The sequence below is a fragment of the Ursus maritimus genome, unplaced genomic scaffold (assembly GCF_017311325.1).
Source record: "Ursus maritimus isolate PB19 unplaced genomic scaffold, ASM1731132v1 scaffold_23, whole genome shotgun sequence".
Taxonomy (NCBI): Eukaryota; Metazoa; Chordata; class Mammalia; order Carnivora; family Ursidae; genus Ursus; species Ursus maritimus.
In genome coordinates this window covers 32453187-32472998 of record NW_024424786.1, presented here as the reverse complement: position 1 = coordinate 32472998, position 19812 = coordinate 32453187, and the positions used below count along the sequence as shown (strand labels likewise).

At 37.0% G+C, this 19812-nt stretch overlaps 1 protein-coding gene across 1 annotated transcript; it reads left to right on the top strand.

The window, feature by feature from the left end:
• Positions 1-4826: 4826 nt before the first annotated feature.
• On the top strand, positions 4827-5916 carry LOC103666025 (olfactory receptor 4C11-like). Its single transcript, XM_008694058.1, has one exon. The coding sequence runs from the start codon at positions 4827-4829 to the stop codon at positions 5757-5759; it is 933 nt and encodes a 310-aa protein (XP_008692280.1). The 3' UTR covers positions 5760-5916.
• The last annotated feature ends 13896 nt before the right edge of the window (positions 5917-19812 follow it).

Here is a 19812-nt window from a genome sequence, read left to right as displayed (position 1 = left end):
ATGAAAATCCCCAACTCAGAGTCTAAATCTAGGTAATCCAAACTACCACAGAGAGAAAGAAGAGTTTAAGAAATATTTAAGAGTATCACCGGGTGTTATATGCAAATAGTGAATCATAGAACATTGCATCAAAAACTGGGGATGTACTGTGTGGTAACTAATATAACAAAATAAAATTTATAAAAAAAAGAAATATTAAAGAGTATAAACAGAAGAACTTGACATGGGATGAAGATTTAAGAAAGAATTCATGGATGAAAGGTAGATTCTTCCTTGGATTACTGGGAGGATGAGCTAACAGCGAAGAGGAGTCTTCTTTGCCAGTTAAAGTGGCTTCTCCCTCTTAGTCTGAAGGCTTAACTCTGCATTGCCCAAGGGAGCTTTAACCGGCCCGCCAGAGGCAGTTGCCCTAAAAGAAGAGGCTGATTCTCCTCAGGACCCACCCCCATCACCCTCTTTGCTCCTAGAACTATAACTACACATGAGTCCCAGCAGACCCCTAAAGGTGAGATTCCAGGTGTGACTCATGAGGAACACACTACACTCCAAAATAATCATGTTTTTTCCCCTAATATATGAATACAGAAATAGTATACTCATGGAAGAAGAAACATTAAATTCAATCAAGCCAAATTTCTTGATATGGGTTCACTAAGCAGAGTTTCTTCTTTTAATGTTTTAGCTGGAGAACTGAAGAAAAGTTAACAGTTTTTCTGCTTGGTGGCTGAAACATAAACTGGGGTTATGGGTTATTGGGAGAAAGGTCACAGAGGCAAAATGCCATTTTCAACACATCATGCCAGTGGGTACATACATTCAATGTGACTCATTACAGTTGGTGTTAACCTTGATCACCTGGTTGAGGAAGTGTTTCCCACATTTCTCCTCTGTAAATTACTCCCCCCTTGCCCCGCTCCACAATGTGCCGTTTGGAAGGAACTCACTTGTGTACAGCCCACAGATAAGAGTTTGAGTGTTATCCTATAACCTTTGAGAGCAGAGTACCTACAAAATAATTAAGGATTGTTTTTTATGGGAGATTTATCCATTATCCCCTACTTATTAGTTATTTATTTGAGCGTTCACATAGCTGCGAATTTGTGGATTTTAAACTATGAGTTATATATCGATTTTTGTCATTTATTTTGTTCCTCAATTTTTCCCAGCTGTTGGTACTGTGGGCTCTCCCCATTGGCTCTTGTGTCCCTTTGGCGTATTCTCATCACAGTGTGAGTGTACCTGTGTGTGTGGGGGGGTGTGTGTGTGCATGTTAGCACTTTCTTCCCAGTTCGCCTTGTACATTCCCTTCCTGATACCTACAATCAGCCATTTGCTTAAGAAATCTTAATTAATTTTCTTGGATAAAGGTATCAGGAATCAAGTCCTGCCGCTAGATCATTAGACAGTCACAGTTTTTTGTTGTTGTTGTTCTCATCAAAACACATGATTTATGGGCCACATAAACACCTTAATTGCAAGAAGACATCAGCTTTTCCCCAAAATCCATTAATACATAATGAAGATTAAGTTCTTTATCACATCTAGCTCACAGGTCTTAATTAAAAAGGAAGGGACACTTTAGGGAATGACCTTCCCCAGACTCCTTTATTTTGCATCATGCATGTTTAAATACTGCTGTAGGAAAGGCAAAAGAGAAGCATTTCCCAGTCAAAATTACAAGTGAGAGTGGATTCAGAAAGTGTGGGTTGAATCCAGGACCAACTTTGTCTTCTGGCCTGCAGGGGAGACCTGAGCCTCAGTGACATCAGAAGGGATCAGACAGAATTTTAGAAACACTTTTTTAAAATTTCCATTGAACTAAAGAATAGCTGAATTACACTGAGAAGATAAGACTACTGAACATCCAACCCTTTGCTTGAGCTCAGTCAAAACTGGTAAGATTTGTGTTGGGAATTAACTTAGTTGTATATAATACTCCGAGAAAATTTATCTGATCAATGCCACAGCGTGCACCTAACACATAAAAGACATTCATGGGAGGATAGAAATTTTAGGGAATTTTCTCTGTAAGATAGATGATAGATAGATAGATAGATAGATAGCAGATTGATAGGTAGATGTATGGATCAATGGATAGATAGATGATCAGATAGATAGATGATGATAGATAAATGATAGATATAGATAGAAGATGCAGATAGATGATAGATAGATGATAAATGATAGATAAAGGATAGTAGATTGATAGGTTGATGTATGGATCAATGGATAGATAGATGATAGGTAAATGATTAGATGGATGATAGATGATAGATAGATACATAGATAGATAGATAGATAGATAGATAGATAGATAGATAGATGATAGACAGATAGACATCTCTTTATAATACTAATCGTTACAAACCAAAAATTTTCACTCCTATTTGCTGAAGAGTTGGACAAAGAGCATATTTCACAAACAAATAAGAGTGCAGGGCAACCTGCAGGGAATGGCGGTGTGGTTGGGGCATGATGTGGTAAAGAGCCTTGAGTCCAGAAATGCCTCTACAGTGACTCACCTTCTTATACAGACATTTAAATCTTACTTTGTTCCTGGGAATCTTCCTGTTTCTGCAGCCTATGTCTGAAGACACTTGTTATGAACCAGTAAGATATCGATGTGATTAACAAACCATGTACTAAGAGAAGGTTTTCAAAAGCTTTACTTTATTGCAGCATCATTATGACAGATTTTCAACTACCCACAGGAATATTTTAAAAGGTAAGTCGTCCACCTAACTTTGATTCCAAGAATACAATTTCCCCACCCTGAGGCCACAAATGTCCTGCTGTCTTGGTACTCTCTTAAATACAATTAATTGATATGAGTCCTTGTGTGTGTGTGATATATATTATTCTGCTGTTAATGAAAATATTACCATCCTTAGCAGACTGTCCTGAACTCTACCACATTACAACATTTTAGAAACAATTGCATATATATATTCACTTCCCTTTTTTTGATGATTGCAGAGAATACCATCCCTGACTCATTTAGCTTCCTTCTGATGGGCATTGATTGTTTCTTAACTTTGGCCAATGTGGAAAGGACTGTTGTGGTGGTCTTTGAGCCTATGAGTGATATCATTTGCAGCAACTGGAAACACTAGACATGTGTCTATGAGCCACTGATATATCATCAATGCTAAAAATTACCTCCAGAGAGATTGCATCCCCTTAAGCTCCTAATGAATGTGTGGGATCAATTGTGTCCAACATCATTTTCAGCACTGTTTGTTAAGAGACATTTATCAAAATGGTCATTTTGTTAATCAGATAGGTGAAAAGATTATATAATTGGAATTTAAATTGAATGTATTTTTATGAATGAAATTAATAATCTTTTCACATTATTTTTAATAAGAAGAGTTTCTTTGAAATCAGTTCTTTTGCCCATTTTCATTTCCACTTTTTAAAAAATTTTTGTTGTTTTATTTAGAGAGAGAGCTAGAGCAAAAGCAGGGGAAGGGGCAGAGGGAGAGAGAGAGATTGAATCTTTAGCAGTCTCCATGTCCACCCAGCACAGACCCTGGCAAGGGGCTTGATTCCACAACCCTGAGATCATGACCTGAGTGGAAATCAAGAGTCAGATATTTAACTGGCTGAAGCAGTCAGGCACCATATGGATTGTGTTTTCAAAGATTGATCTCTAAGATCCATTTATATTTAGAAAATTATCCTTTTGTCTGTAATACATGTTGTAAATATACTTAAATGCCTTGGCACTTATACATTTAATTGTACTATTATATGGAAAATATATGTGATGAGGACAGAAAAGGATTTTTCCAATTTCGTATATATAAATGAATATTGATTCTCTTTCTGTCTCTATCTTTTACTGAAGTCAAGAACATAGATTCCAAGAATTATATTAAAAAGTTTCAGCTATGACCTGGAGCTTCCTTAGCTCATTGTCTAAATCCCTGGTGCTTAAAATATCATGAAATGTGAAAGAATATTTTGACATATGCCAAATGTACTCTATTCATCCTTTATTTTAGTCTCAAACTCTCCTTGTGTCTTACGAAAATACGCTGAAAGACCCATTAAAATACTGGATGAGATGAAGAATTTCACTTTGGACAACATAATATAATTTAAAAAGTACAAAATTTTGTGATAGAAGCTGAATTTACAACTGTAAACAACTATAAGTTATTGAGAATTGGAGTAAAAGGAAATAATTTTAGTCAAGGTAACAGATTAAAATAAACTTAATAATAGACTGGATGAATTGACTGAAGGTTCACTGCTAAAAGAATGTTTGTTTATGTCTTGTTCTCTCTCTCTCTCTCTCAGGTTTCATTAAGAAAAACACTATTAAAAGTTTCTAAATCATTTCTTGATTGCTCAGCATATTTATTAGAAGATAGTTTATAAATGAACTATCAAGGTCAAATAGTATGAAAGCACATTATATAAATCATGCATGAGTTTTCTCTATTCTGCAATATTCTACCCTAATGGATCCTTGATGTAAAATAAAGAAAGACATCCAGCTCATAATAGGACTCTCTGTCATATCAAATTCACTAAATTGATGTTCCCTATGCCTGAAGAACCAGGTACTCTTTCATTATTGATATATTTCATTGTTTCCATAAGCCATCAGATAAAGAGATTGCGAATAAATATTATGATTTCCACTTTACACAGAAGAAACTAATGTGGAAGGTAAGGGATTACCCACTGGTAAGTGGCATGTTCATGATCAAGCATATGGATTTGACCTCCAAATGGAGTACTCATTACAAAATGTTTTTTTTTTCTTTGCAGATTGATTATTTCTATCCTGTGCTTTCTCCACTTTGCCTGAAATAATGCAAGAAAATAACAGTGTAGCTGAGTTCATACTGCTAGGATTGACCCAAGATCCTATGAAAAAGAAAATAGTATTTGTAATCTTCTTCATTTTTTATGTGGGAACCATGGTTGGGAATTCCCTTATTATTGTGACCATCAAGTCCAGCCGGACACTTGGGAGCCCCATGTACTTTCTCCTATTTTATTTGTCCCTTGTTGATTTCTGCTTTTCAACATCCATAGCCCCCAGACTAATTGTGGATTCACTCTCTGCAAAAAAATCCATTTCTTACAATCAGTGCATGACTCAAGTCTTTGCACTACATTTCTTTGGCACCATGGAAGTCTTTGTTCTCATCCTCATGGCCATTGATCGCTATGTGGCCATCTGTAAGCCCTTACGTTACCCAACCATCATGAGTCAGCAGGCCTGCACCATCCTCATCATTCTTGCATGGATAGGGGCTTTTATCCATGCCATCACTGAGATTATCCTGGCCTTGAGATTGCCTTTCTGTGGACCCAATTTGATTGATCATTACTGCTGTGATTTGCAGCCCTTGCTGAAACTTGCTTGCATGGACACCTATCTGATCAACCTAGAATGGGCGACTAACAGTGGGACGGTTTGCACAGGCAGTTTTGTGATTCTAATGATCTCATACATTGTCATCTTGCATTCCCTGCGAAACCACAGTGCAGAGGGGAGGAAAAAAGCTCTCTCTACTTGCATTTCTCATATCATTGTAGTAGTCTTATTCTTCGGTCCATGTATATTCATATATTCACGCCCCCCAAGCACTTTCCCCATGGACAAGATGGTGACCATATTTTATACTATTGGGACCCCTTTTCTCAACCCACTCATTTACACACTGAGGAATGCAGAAGTGAAAAATGCCATGAGAAAGCTATGGCATACCACAATAACCTCAGAAAGTAAAAGATGAATTGAGGGTATTGGTTGATTCCTTAATATGTACAGATATCAAATATGATAGTGTATATCCTTACTTGCCCAAAACACTCTAATATAATGCATCTGATTTCCTCACTATTTCTGTACTTCTGCCCTCAAACTAGTAGCTTCCCTCATATCACCAGCCTGGTTCTTTCTTTTCCTCAGAGCTCAATTCTGACATTGCTGATTATGAAATACTCCTCAATCTTTCTCTACACTTTGGTTTGATAGAAGAAAGATATTTATACAATCACAAATGTTCAAACAGTGAGCAACCGTAAATAAAGAATAGCCTGTTACCTATGATTTTTAATTCTCTCTATAGTAAATTTCAGAACAGTTATATAAGTATATGTAATTTATTTCATAAATGATTTTTCTTATTGTTTCCTTTGACTATGAAGATGATTGAACCATTATGTATTTTTTAAATGTAGCATTCCAGAAGCCTGGAAATATTCAGCTAATTTATATGATTGGAATATAGGAACTACAAGAAAATTCTGCAACTCTAAGGGGGAAAGAATTAAAAATGTTTTCAAGACTAAATATGCATTTAGAATACACAATAGATAAAGCATATTTTTGAGATTGAAGTACAGAAAGATGAAACCCAGTTTGAAGGGAAAAAAAGTATATTATTTCATTTAAAGTAGAATTGTATCAATGGAACAAAAGAAAGTACCAGAGGCATTCAGAAATATTTACTTGAGTATCTCTAGTTAATGGAGTTAGAGTGAACCTACTTTTGCAGCAGGAAGCCACTTTGTTTCTCTGTTTGTGTTTTCCTAGTAAAGCGGTAGCGTGGACTGACAAGTTAGAATTGCCAATGGAATTTTGGTCTCATAGTGAGCAGGGCAGATCAGCAGCCATGCCTTGAATATGTGCATTCCAGGGGGTTTCTCATGAATTTTTAAAACTCTTTATTTCAGAGAGCACAAAAAGGTATACATGTCCCCTGATGTTTATATCAGTAGTATCTACAGTAGCAAAACTATGAACACAGCCCAAGTTTCCATCAAATGATGAATGGATAAAGATGTGGTATATATATCGATATGTGTAGATATAGATATAGCTATAGATAGATATAGCTATATAGATATATATAGATACAGATATTATGATATATATGATATGGGATTATATATATATATATTTTTTTTTTCCCCACATATATCCCCATATATGGGAATATTATGGGATATTAATCAGCCATCAAAAAGAATGATATCTTTCCATTTGCAATGACAAGGTCTGAGCTAGAGAGTATTAGGTTAAGCAAAACAAGTTCGTCAGTGAAAGATAAATGCCATATGATTTCACTCATGTGGAAATTAAGAAAAAAAATGAGTATAGGGAAAAACAGAGAGGGGGCGAATCCAGAAATGGGTTCTTAACTATAGAAAACAAACAGAGGAGAGGTGGCTAGAAGGACAGGTTAAATAGGTGATGGGGATTAAGGAGTACATATGTTGTGATGAACACTGGGTGTTATATGCAACCGATGAATTACTGAACTCTACATCTGAAACTAATGATGTATTATATGTTGGCTAAATGAATTTAAAAAGAAAAGGAAAGATGCTTTCAAAAAAATAAATATATCAATAAACTGAACTCACAGATACAGAGAAAAGATTGGTGGTTGCCAGAGTTGGGGATAAGAAGGGTAGATAAATGAAGGGGGGTAAACAGAAGGAGGAACGAGCCATGAGAGACTATGGACTCTGGGAAACAAACTGAGGGCTTCAGAGGAAAGGGGGTGGGGAACTGGGATAGGCTGGTGATGGGTATTAAGGAGGGCACATAGTGCATGGTGCACTGGGTGTTATACACAAATAATGAATCATGGAACACTACATCAAGAACTAAGGATATACTGTATGGTGACTAACAAAACATAATAAAAAATTATTATTAAAAAAGTAATAAAAAATAAAAAGCTTAAAAAAAAGCGTGGATGAAATGGGTGAGGGTGGTCAAAGGAAGAAACTCCCAGCTATAAAATAAACAAATAATACAACACGAGAAGGTAATTATGTACAACATAGTGACTACAGTTAATAACACTCTTTTCTTTATTGGAAAATTGCAAAGAGTAGCTCTTAAAAGTTTTCATCCCAAGAAAAACTTATAACTATGTGTGCTGGTGGATCTAACTAGATTTAGTGTGCTTAGCAATTTGATAAGCCCGGGCCCTCACACCCCTCTACTCTGAAACCCTCGGTTTGTTTCCCGGAGTCCAGAGTCTCTCATGGTTTGTCTCCCTCACTGATTTCTTCCCCTTCAGTTTTCCATAGGGTTTCAAAAGAATTCATTCTTAGTTTGAATCCCAGATTTCTATGAAGCATTTTGAGGCTTTAGGCTAGAAGGAAAGTTTCAGACTAATAGAAACATTTTCACAAGAACTGCTGATTGCTTGGGGCGCCTGGGTGGCTTAGTCATTCAGCATCTGCCTTCAGCTCAGGTCCTGATCCCAGGGGCCTGGGATCAAGGATCCCTGTTCCGCAGGAAACCTGCTTCTCCTTCTCCTGCCCCCCCTCCCTCCCCGCTTGTGTTCCCCCTCTCTTGGTGTGTGTCTCTCTCTCTATTAAATAAATAAAATCTTAAAAAAAAAAAAAAAGAACCGCTGATTGCTTACCGAATTACCTAATAGTCTGAGACTGAGTGTGTCATATCTTTCATACCGAACATTTCCTAACCAAGAAGAGGTCAGTTTGAAGACGGAATTATATCTTAAAAGCCCTAAATATCATTAAGGTCATCTAAGTCTATAAGGTCAGTTTTTCAGTAGCATTGAAGCATCTTAAAGATTAGGTACTTTCTATATGTAGTAATCAATATGTTTCAACATTTTCCAAATATAGTAATATTTTATCCTCACGCTAGTTCTTCAAAAGATAATTAGTAAATGTCATTAACCTACTTTGGCAAATGAAAACCTTGGGGCTCATACAGATTACACAATTTGTAGGACCCAGCTCTCTGACACCAGGAACTTTCTTTTGCCATGAGACACCTCCTTTAACATTAAAGACTAATCATGAGCATGAAAATCAAAAGTAAATACACTCCACACACAGAAAAGACAAAATCTGAGTAATAAATGACATAAATCATCAGTCATATGAGTTTCCTCAATCAAGTCTTATAACACCTGGGATATGAACATGATCAATCTCACTTTACAGATGACGAAGCAAGGGTGTAAGGTGCCAAGAAATACCCTGGATAAAACAAGTTGCAAGTGCAAAAGGCAAGATTGCAATTCGTCTCTCTGATAATCAAACCAATACAGTCCACTTAACCACTGTGGTAGTCTTCTTCAACATTGTGCAGAAAAATCTGGGGACCCATGCTTGTAAGGGGATTGGAAAGGGAAGAAATGGAGCTACATAAGAGCCACAGTAAAAGTGCTCTTGAATGAAAGCAACACTGGATTTTTAATAATATTTAAGGATTCCAAATTGTGTGTGTTGTGTGTGTGTGTGTGTGTGTGTGTGTGTGTGTGTTCATGAAATTGCTAGATGTACCCTTGTCTGAAATAACATTAAAGACTTTATAATTATTATGGTCATGTCAAAAGGAGATTATTAGTTCAACATCGTTTATTACAACAAAACACTGTAGGGCAAGGATTAAAAATTTGGAGGAAAAAGTTAACAATTTGATCCAATGTTGGCTTTACCCTCTTATTATCTGCTTGATCTTGGGCAGGATCCTTAAATTCTTCTCTATGTATGTATCTCCTACTGTGTGAAAGAATTACAAAAGAACAGTGGTAATTATCTCACAGGCTTATGGTGAGAATTAAACAGCCACATTTCTGCAAAAACAGAGCACAGGAAATGTTCAGTAAGTTTTAGTTGATATTATCCTTATTATTTCTATTCACATCAGTTTCTGCAATTGTTTCTTCATTTGCAAAACAGATGAAATAATTCTAACCACACAGGTTACCGCCACGCCATGCACATACCAATCAATCATTAAAAAATCTATTTATCAGCTATTATAATGTTATTGGATTTGACAACATGTATTATCAATTCTTTAGTGGTAGCTCCTGGAACCTTTCAGTACATTCTCATAAGAAACCCCCTGTTACACTTTTTGTCAGCTATTTAAATAGTGTGATACTGGGCTATCTCTCCCCTTACTGAACCTCAGCCAACGTCATCGAGGCACACAAAGTTCTTTACCAGAGTCTTGCTTCCTCCAACTCCTGTTCATCCTTCCACTCAAATACTCAATTACTTTCCATGGGGTCCCCATTTCCTTAAGATACAGGAAAATTCTTAGCTCTATATTCACAACCTTGACGTCCACTTCTGACCACACTTTTCAAACTTAACCCAAGATAGGCTCTTCGTCATCTCAGACGATGAAGTGTGCACAGATGATCTTCAAGAACTCAGAACTTCTTTCTATCTCAAAAACCTCATGAGAATCTACAACTCAATAGACTCTAGGGATGTATTATTTATGAGATGAAGAAGGTTAATAAAGTCAAGGTTACATTAATAAAAGGGATTTCTTTTTAAGGTAATGTAATTAATCATAATGGGAACTAATGGAGAATAGGAACAATGTGACATTTTGTTCTACTGGGGCTCACAGAGAATCCAAAGATGCAGAAATTCATATTTGTTGTGGTTTGGGTCACCTACCTCATCTCTGTGGTAGGTACTGTGCACACCGTGGTCACTAACTCTGCCAACCCATTTTCAGGGCCCCCATGTACTTTTTCCTGACTTATCTCTCCTTCATTGATGCCTGCTATTCTTCTGTAAATACTCCTTACAATGATCTTAGATTCACTCTGTGAAAAGACCATCCCATTCAATGTCTGTATTACCCAAATATTTGGGGAACAGAGAAGATGAATCTTCTTTGACAGTTAAAGTGGCTTCTCCTTCTTATTCTAAAGGCTTAACTCTGCATTGCCTAAGGGAACTCTAATGGACCCCCCAGAGGCCGTTGGCCTAAAAGAAGGGGCTGATTCTCCTCAGGAACCATCCCCACCACCCTCTTTGCTCCTAGACCTACAACTAGACATGAGTCCCAGCAGACTTTGCAAGGTGAGGTTCCAAGTGTGACTGATGAGGAAAACACTACAATCCAAAATAATGATGTGTTTCTAATTTTTAAATACAGAAACAGGATACTCATGGAAGAAACATAAAATTCAATCAAGCCAAATTTCTTGATATGAGTTCACTAAACAGAGATTCTTCTTTTAATGTTATAGCTGGGGAACTGAAGAAAAGCTAACAGTTTTTTCTTTTTGTTTGTTTGTTTGGTGACTGAAACATGAACCAAAATGTGGCCCATAATAACCAAATTAAAGTTGCCAGACATGACTTAATTTAATGGAAAGGGAGAGATCTAAAGGCATAGGGAGATTGGAATGTTAGAATGGATTTGTCATTTAAGATCTACTTAACCCCACAGGGAGGGTCCAGAAGACATACTTTTCATCATGACTGTGAGAAACAAATTTGGAGTCCTAGTCCCAGCATCCGTGAAAACATATGTGATCACTGGTGTTTTGTTCTGGTTGGTTGGTTGGTTGTTGTTTTGTTTTGTTTTGTTTTGTTTTTTGTAGACCAGACCTTTAGTGTCACTAAACTAGGAAATCTGAATGTAGTGGGTGGTAGTTGATCCCAGGAAATAGTTGCTAAGTGATATTTCTCAAGCTCTTTAAAGGCAAGGTGGGCATGCTTCCCATAAAGGACAGAAGATTCAATATAGCAATCAGAATAATCAATACCAGCAGACTAACAGTGTTGGTGAGTTTTTGACAGAGTTCCTAGATGTCAAATAGAAATGAAGCCTGTTCAAGTGTTACTTGATCTGCATTAGCAAAAAAGGTCTAAGTTAAGTAAACAGAAGTCTAACTTCATCATAAAAGCAGAGATTCATGGCTTCACAATAATTCCCAGACTGGAACCAGTTTATAGACTCAAAATCTTGAAAAAAGGGGAAATTGGATCCCCTTGTGGAATGACCCTGGGACATTGACAAAAATGTAAATATTAATCTTTCCCTCCGCCTTCACCATAGGAAACCTATCACTATCTATCAGCCAAATTATGCTTTGGAGAAAAGAAAAAAAAGCAGTCTTTCAGGAACTCCTGGACACATTGACCTGAAACTGATTCCAGAAAACCCAAATTAATATTGTGATCCACCAGTCAGAGCAGGAACTTACAGAGGAATGTGGTCATTGAAGTTTTAGCTCAGGCCTACTTTGCATTGGGTCCAGTAGGTCAATGAACTCATCCTATGGTTATATCCCCAGTTCCAGAATGCATAATTTGAATAGATATACTTTGCAACTGGCAGAATGCCCATATTGGTTCCGTGACATGTGGACTGAGGGCTATAATGGTGAAAAATCAAGGGGAAGCCTCTAGACTGCCTCTACTTAGGGAAAAGTAGACCAAAAGTAATAGCACATCCCTAGAGGAATCATAGAGATTAGAGCCACTATCAAGGACTTGAAAGATGCAGAGATGGTGATTCTCACAACATACACATTTAACTTACTTATTTGGCCTGTGCAGGAGGTAGATTGATCTTGGGGAAGGAGAGTGGATACTTATAAGCCTAATCACGTGGAAATCCCAAGAATTGCAACTGCTATAGCAGATATGGTTCCCTTCCTTGAATAAATTGACAGATTTCCTGGTACCTGGAATGCAGCACCTGATTTGGCCACTGTTTCTGTTTCCCTGTCAGTAAGGAGCATCAGAATCAGTTTGATTTCAGGTTACAAGGCCAGCAATATGCCTTCACTGCCCGACCTCTGCGGTGTGTCAGCTTTCCAGCACAATGTTAAAATTTAGTTCATAGGGACCTCAATTGTGTTTTATTCCACAAGATATCCATACTGGTCCATCATATTAGTGACATTATGCTGAGTGGATCTAATGATCAAGACGTATCTACTCTAGATTTATGGGTAAGACATTTTGTGTCAGAGGATGGAAAATATATACAATTGAAATTCAGGAACCTGAAGCTCAGTGAATTTTCCAGTGGCCCAAAATTATAGAGCATATGAAAAATATCACTTCTGAAGGAAAAATACAATAAGATAAAAATAGAGAGGGAGACAAACAATAAGATGCTCTAAATATAGAGAACATACTGAGGGATTCTGGAAGGGAGGTGGGTTGGCTGATGGGGTAATTGGGTGATGGACATTAAGGAGGATGCTTGATATAATGAGCACCGGGTGTTACATGCCACTGATGAATAACTAAATTCTATGTCCAAAATAATAATAAACTAAATGTGAGCTAATTTAAACTTAAATAAAACAAAACAAAATATACCCATTAAAGGTAAAGGATACCTTTGTCTGTCTATCCCCTCCAACACCAAAAAGATGCACAATACCCAGTAGGCCCCTTTGGATTGGGAAAGCAATGTGCTCTACATTTGGGCGTTTTACTCTGGCCTGTTTATCAAGTAACTCAAAAAGATACAGATGTAGAGAAAGGAAGGAGCACATGCACCCCACTGTTCCTGGCAGCGATGTCCAGAATAGCCAAACCGTGGAAAGAGATAAGATATCCTTCAAAGGATGAATGGATAAAGAAGATAGGGTTCATATATAGAAGGGAATGTTAATAAGTCATAGGAAAGGGTGAATATCTACCATTTACATAGACATGGATGGAACTGGATGGTATTATGCTAAGTGAAATAAGTCAATCAGAGAAACACAACTGTTGTATGGTTTAACTCATACATGGAACATAAAGAATAGGGCTGAGGACAAGAGGGGTGGGAGGGATCGGAATGGGGAGGAATGAGAGAGGGAGACAAACCATATGAGACACTTGACACCAGGAAACAAACTGAGGGTTGAGGAAAGAGAGGTGTGTGCGGGTATGGGGTAACTGGGTGATGGGCATTAAGGAGGGCACCTGATGTGATGAGCACTGGGTGTTATACTGAACTGATGAATCATTGAACGTTATATCAAAAACCAATGATATACTATACCTTGTCTAATTAAATTTAAATTAAAACAAATTTTAAAAAGAAAAAAAAGAAAAAAAAGAAAGCTACCAGTTTGTGTGGAGCTTAGAAAAAAGAAAAGGCTCTGCCACGGGTCCAGGCTGTGGCCCAAGTTTCTAATCCACATGGTTGCTAAGATTCAGCATGCCCTATGCCTCATATGTCAATGGAAGAAAGGGATGCTGTTGGAGGCTTTGGCAGTCCTCTGTATATGAATTGCATTCCAGGCCCTCTGGATTTTGGAGCAAAGTTCTGCCATCCTCTACAGACAATTACTCTCGTTTTGAGAAAAGCCTCTTGGCCTGGTACTGGCCTTAGTAGAGACTAAACACTTAAACATGGGCCATCAAGTTTCTGTGAAACCAGACCTGCTCATCATGAACTTGGTGTTTTCGGACCCATAGAGCCATAGAGTTGGATGTGCAAAGCAGCTCTCCATTAGGGAATAGAATAGTCTCCTTTTAGATATGGTTTTGCGTTCCATGGTTATAGTTATCTGAAGTTCAGAAGCAGATGATCCTCCTTCTGACATTATGTCAGAAGGTCAGTGGTAGCCTAATGCTGCAACACAATGTCTGTGCCATTCACCTCACTTCATCTCATCACGACGACATTTTACCATCTCACATCATCACAGGAAGAAGGGTGAATACAGTACACTCAGGTATTTCGAAAGAGAGAGAACATATCCAGATAATTTTATTAAAATATATCATTGAAATTTTTCTATTTTACTATTATTATTGTTATCTGTTAGCATGCCCAATCTATAAATTAATCTTTATCACAGGTTTGCATGTATAGTAAAAAAAAACATTGTATATATAGGGTTCAGTATTATCCATACTTTCATGCATATGGAGGACCTAAGTCCCCACATAAGGAGGGACTACTTTATAGGTGATCTGTCCCAAGCAGGCCCTGAAGAAAATGTTACATAAAGAAGTGCCCAAATGCTCACATTCCCCACTTTTGCTACGATGCCTTCATTCTCCCAACCTGCACGCAAGACCTTGTGGGGAGTTCACTATGATCAAGTGGCAGAAGAAGAAAAGATTTGGTCTTGCAGAAATTTCTGCAGGGATATGAAGGTACAGCTCAAAATTGAATAGATAACAACATTATATCTCCATTATGGAAAAATTCGTGAAGGTCTATGGTGAAATGAAATTCTCTCAATGGGTAGAACTTGAAGCAATGCACCTGATATTCACTTTCTTGGCTGGGTGTAGAAAGTATACTGATTCATGGGTTTTGGCCAAAAGTTTGGCTGAATAATCAGGGACTTAAAAAAAATCATTGGAAAATTGGTAACAAGGAAATTTGAGGAAGAGGCATGTTCCCATACCTTTCTGAATAAGTAAAAACACACAAAGATATTTATGTCCATTCTGAATGCTCACCAAAGAATGACCAGCAGAGGAGGATTTTAATAATCAAGTGGAAAGAATGACCCAGTTTGTGCATATCATGCAGACTTTTTCCCACCCACTCCTGCCGTTACCCAATAGGATCATGAACAAAGTGACCATGGTGGCAGAGATGAAGGTTGTACATGAGCCCAACAACACAGACTTCTACCCACTAAAGGTACCCTAGTTATGACCACTGCTAAGTGCCAACTCAGCAGAAGCAACATGAAGTCCCCAATATGGCAGGAATCCTTGATATGGTCAGGATGGTTGCAGGTTGATTACACTGGACTGCTTCGATCATGGAAGGGCAATATTTTGTTCTTACTGCCATAGACACTTCCTTCAGATAAGGATTTGTTTTCCCTTCATGCAATGCTGCTGAACGAAGCTGCCATCCATGGACTTAGAGAATTTTTTATCTACCTTCATAGCATTTCACACAACATTGCTTCTGACCAAAAGTCTTACTTCATAGCAAACGAACTGCCACAATGGGCCCATGCTCATAGAATTCACTGATCTTATCATATTTCCTATTATCTTGAAGCAATTGGCCTGATAAAATGGTGGAATGACCATTTTGCAGAATTAGTTATACTATGAGCTAAGTAGCAATACCTTCCAGGGTTGGAGCAAGAGTCTTCGGTTCTCTGGAAGGCCATATATGCTTGGAATCAGCATCCATTACATGTTGCTCTCCCTCCCATAGCCAGGTCCTGTAATCAAAGCATATAAATGGAGAGGCACCACTCATATTGCCCTTAATGACCCAATAGCAAAATGTTTCCTTCCTGTTCCCATTAACTTATGCTCTTCTTGCTTTGAGGTCTTCATTCCAAAGGGAGAAATTCTTCCAGCATGAGATACAAAAAGATTCTACTGAAAAGAGTGTTAAGACTTCTGCCAGATCACTTTGGGCAGCTCATTCCTTTAAATCAATAGGTAAGAAGTAAGTTGGTGCACTGGCTAGGGTGATTGACTTTGGCAACCAAGGAGAAATTGAACTACAGCTCCACAATGGAAGTAAGGAAGAGTATATCTAGAAAACAAGAAATCCTGTAGACCACACTTAGAATCACCATGTTCTGTGATATGGTCAATAGAAAACTATAACCCCACCAGCTAAAGGACCACAACCAGCTCTGGTGCTTGCTGAAAGCACATTGAATACAGAATGAGTAATAGAAGAATGTAATTATAAATTAACCATGTGACTGTTACAAAAACGAAGACTGTAATGATTGTATTTACTCCTTATATTATTAATATGTTTGCATGTGAATATATAGAGAGCAAATATTTTTGTTTTCTTCCCTTTCTTATTACCTTACAATGAATCTGAAGATATATTGAATTTCTGACCTAGCATTTTAGTATTTTTACTTTACATCGTAGTATTTAAATTACTGAATATCAAGGGGAAAGTAAAAATCACCTAAAAATTTTACCTTCTCTTCTTGTGGAGGTTTTAGTGCATTTTCATTTGCATGCAGGACAGTTGTATGATGTTATGTGGTATTATAACCATGTGTGGTCTTTATTGGGGATTAAGTAGGATTTACGGAGATGTGTATAGGTGCTAGGTGGATAAGCAATTAACTTCTAGTGATTAACTTTACGTGATAATTTGCTTAGACCACAGGGTGCTCAGATATTGGTTTCACAATTATGTGTTATGACTATGAGATTTTTCTGGATGATATTAACTTTGCAATTGGTAGACTGAATAAAGTAGATTGCTCTCACTAATATAGGGTCCTTATCTAATTAAATGAAGATCTGAAAATTACGAAGGCTAACCACCCCTGAATTAAAGGGAATTCTCCTGCCTGAGAGCCTTCAAACTGGACCATTAGCTTTCCTGTCTGATCACTTGCACTCTGACACATTAACTCTTCCCTGATTTTACACCAGCCTCCTGCCTATGGACCTGAACTGGGATATCAACTCTTTCTGGTTTATTGTAGTTTCTGGTGCTTAGACTCAAAATGGGACACCAATTTTGCAGATTTTGCTCTTGCCAGCTTCCATACACACAAAAGCAAATTATTTTTAATATGCTGTGTGTGCGTGTGTGTACAGGAAGGTTTCACATCTTCATGGATCAGAAGACTCAATATTGTTTAGATGTCAATAATATCTGAAACAATACACATTTTATACAACCCCTATCAAAACTCCAATGACAATTTTTAAGAATATAGAAAAATCAGCTGAAACACTCATATGGAATCTCAAGGGATCTATAGCCAAAAATAAAAATATTCTTGAAAAGAAAAAGTTATAAGTCTCACATCTTCTAATTTTAAAACTTATTATAAAGCTACAGTAATCTAAAATGTGGAAATGGCATTAAGACAGGGACATAGACAGATAGAATGAACTGGAGAGCCCAGAAATGCACCATCTCATATATGGTCAACTGAATTTCTACAAGGGTGCCAACACCATCCAATAGGAAAGAATGATGTTTTCAACAAACAGTTTAGCCAAACTAGATATTCACGGTCAAAAGAATGAAAGTAGACCCCTAACTCACATTGTATATAAAATAAACTCCAAATGGATCAAAGACCAAGTAGAAGAGCTAAAAATATAAAATTTTTAGAAGAAAAAACTAATGTATTATATGTTGGCTAATTGAACATAATAAAAAAAGAATAAAATATAAATGGAAAAAAAAGGTTCAGGACATTACGTTAGGAAATAATTTCTTGCATATGACACCAAAAAAAAAAAAAAAAAAAACCCACAGGCTACAGAAGAAAGAAAGAAAGAAATTGAACTATCTCAAAATTAAAAATTTCTATGCATCAAAGGCCACAATCAACAGAATGAAAGACAACTCATTGAATTCCTACAACACTATACCAACAAAAGACTTGAATAAATATTTCTCAAAAAATATATACAAATGGACAATGATCACATGAAAAATATTCAACTTCATGAAACACACTCATGCACACTTCTCATAAGAAAATAAAAATGTTGCAGCCACTATGAAGGGCAGTATGACATTCTCCAGAAAGTTAACTATACAATGACCCAGTGGGTGATCCAGCATTTCCACTTCCGGGTATATAGCAAAAGCATTGAAAGTGGGAACTGGAGAGATATGTGTGCCCTCATCTCTATATCAGCATTAGTCATGACAGCGATAATGTGTAAGCAATTCAAGTGTCCATCAACATGTGAATAAGCAAAATGTAGAATGCATATGATGGAATATTATTCAGTATGGAAAAGGAAGGAATTTCTGACCCATGCTACAACACAAACTTTGATGACATATTAAATGAAATAAACTGTGTGTTTTTAATAAAATTTATATTTTGTAACAGCCTTAAATAAGAAATTGTGGAAATGATAGAAAGTTCCCATATGCTTTGCACTCAGCTTCACCTGTTACCACCTTACATAGTATGGTATATTTGTCACAACTAATTCATTTGATGTGAACACATTATTTTTAACTAACATCCATAGTTTATTCATATTGTTTTATTTTTAACTAATGTCGTTTTTCTTCTCCAGAATCTCATCCGGTAGACCACGTTATATTCAGTTGTCATGTCTTCTTCAATACTTCCAGACACTGACAGTTTATCTGAATATCCTTTTATTTATTTAATTTACGTATGATGAACATACAGTGTTAGATTAGTTTCACTTGTGTAATATAATGACTCAACAATTCTATAGCTTACTCAGTGCCCATCACAATAATTCTGCTCAAATTTTCTTGGTTTTGATAAACTTGACAGCTCTGAGTGGAACTAGTCAGACATTTTATTTAAAAACATTCATTTGGGGTTTGTGTGATACTTTATTCAAGATTGGACTGGGGTTATGGGTTATTGGGAGAAAGGTCACAGAGGCAAAGTGCCATTTGCATCACATCCTGCCAGTGGGTACATACATTCAATGTGACTCATCACCATTGATGTTAACCTTGATCACCTGGTTGAGGAAGTGTTTCCCACATTTCTCCTCTGTAAATTTACTCCCCCCCGCCCCGCTCCACAATGTGCCTTTTGGAAGGAACTCACTTGTGTACAGCCCACAAATAAGAGATTGAGTGTTATCCTATAAACCTCTGAGAGGAGAGTACCTACAAAATAATTAGGAATTATTTTTTATCGGAATTTTGTCTATTATCCCCTATTTATTATTTATTTAATTGTTCACATCATTATGAACTTGTGGATTTTTTGAACTATGAGTTTTATATCAATTCGTGTCATTTATTTTGTTTTCAATTTTTTCCCACTTTTGGCACTGTGAGCTCTTCCCATTGGCGCTTGTGTCCCTTTGGCGTATTCTCATCACAGTATGAGTGTACCTGTGTGTGTGTGTGTGTGTGTGTGTGTGTGTGTGTGTGTGTGTGTTGGCACTTTCTTCCCAGTTTGCCTTGTACATTCCCCTCATGAGACCTAGAATCAGCTATTTGCTTAAGAAATCCTTATTAATTTTCTTGGATAAAGTTATCAGGATCCAAGTCCTACCACTAGATCACTACATAATCACAGTTTTTTTTTATTCTAGTCAAAACACATCATTTATGGCCCACATAAACACCTTAATTGC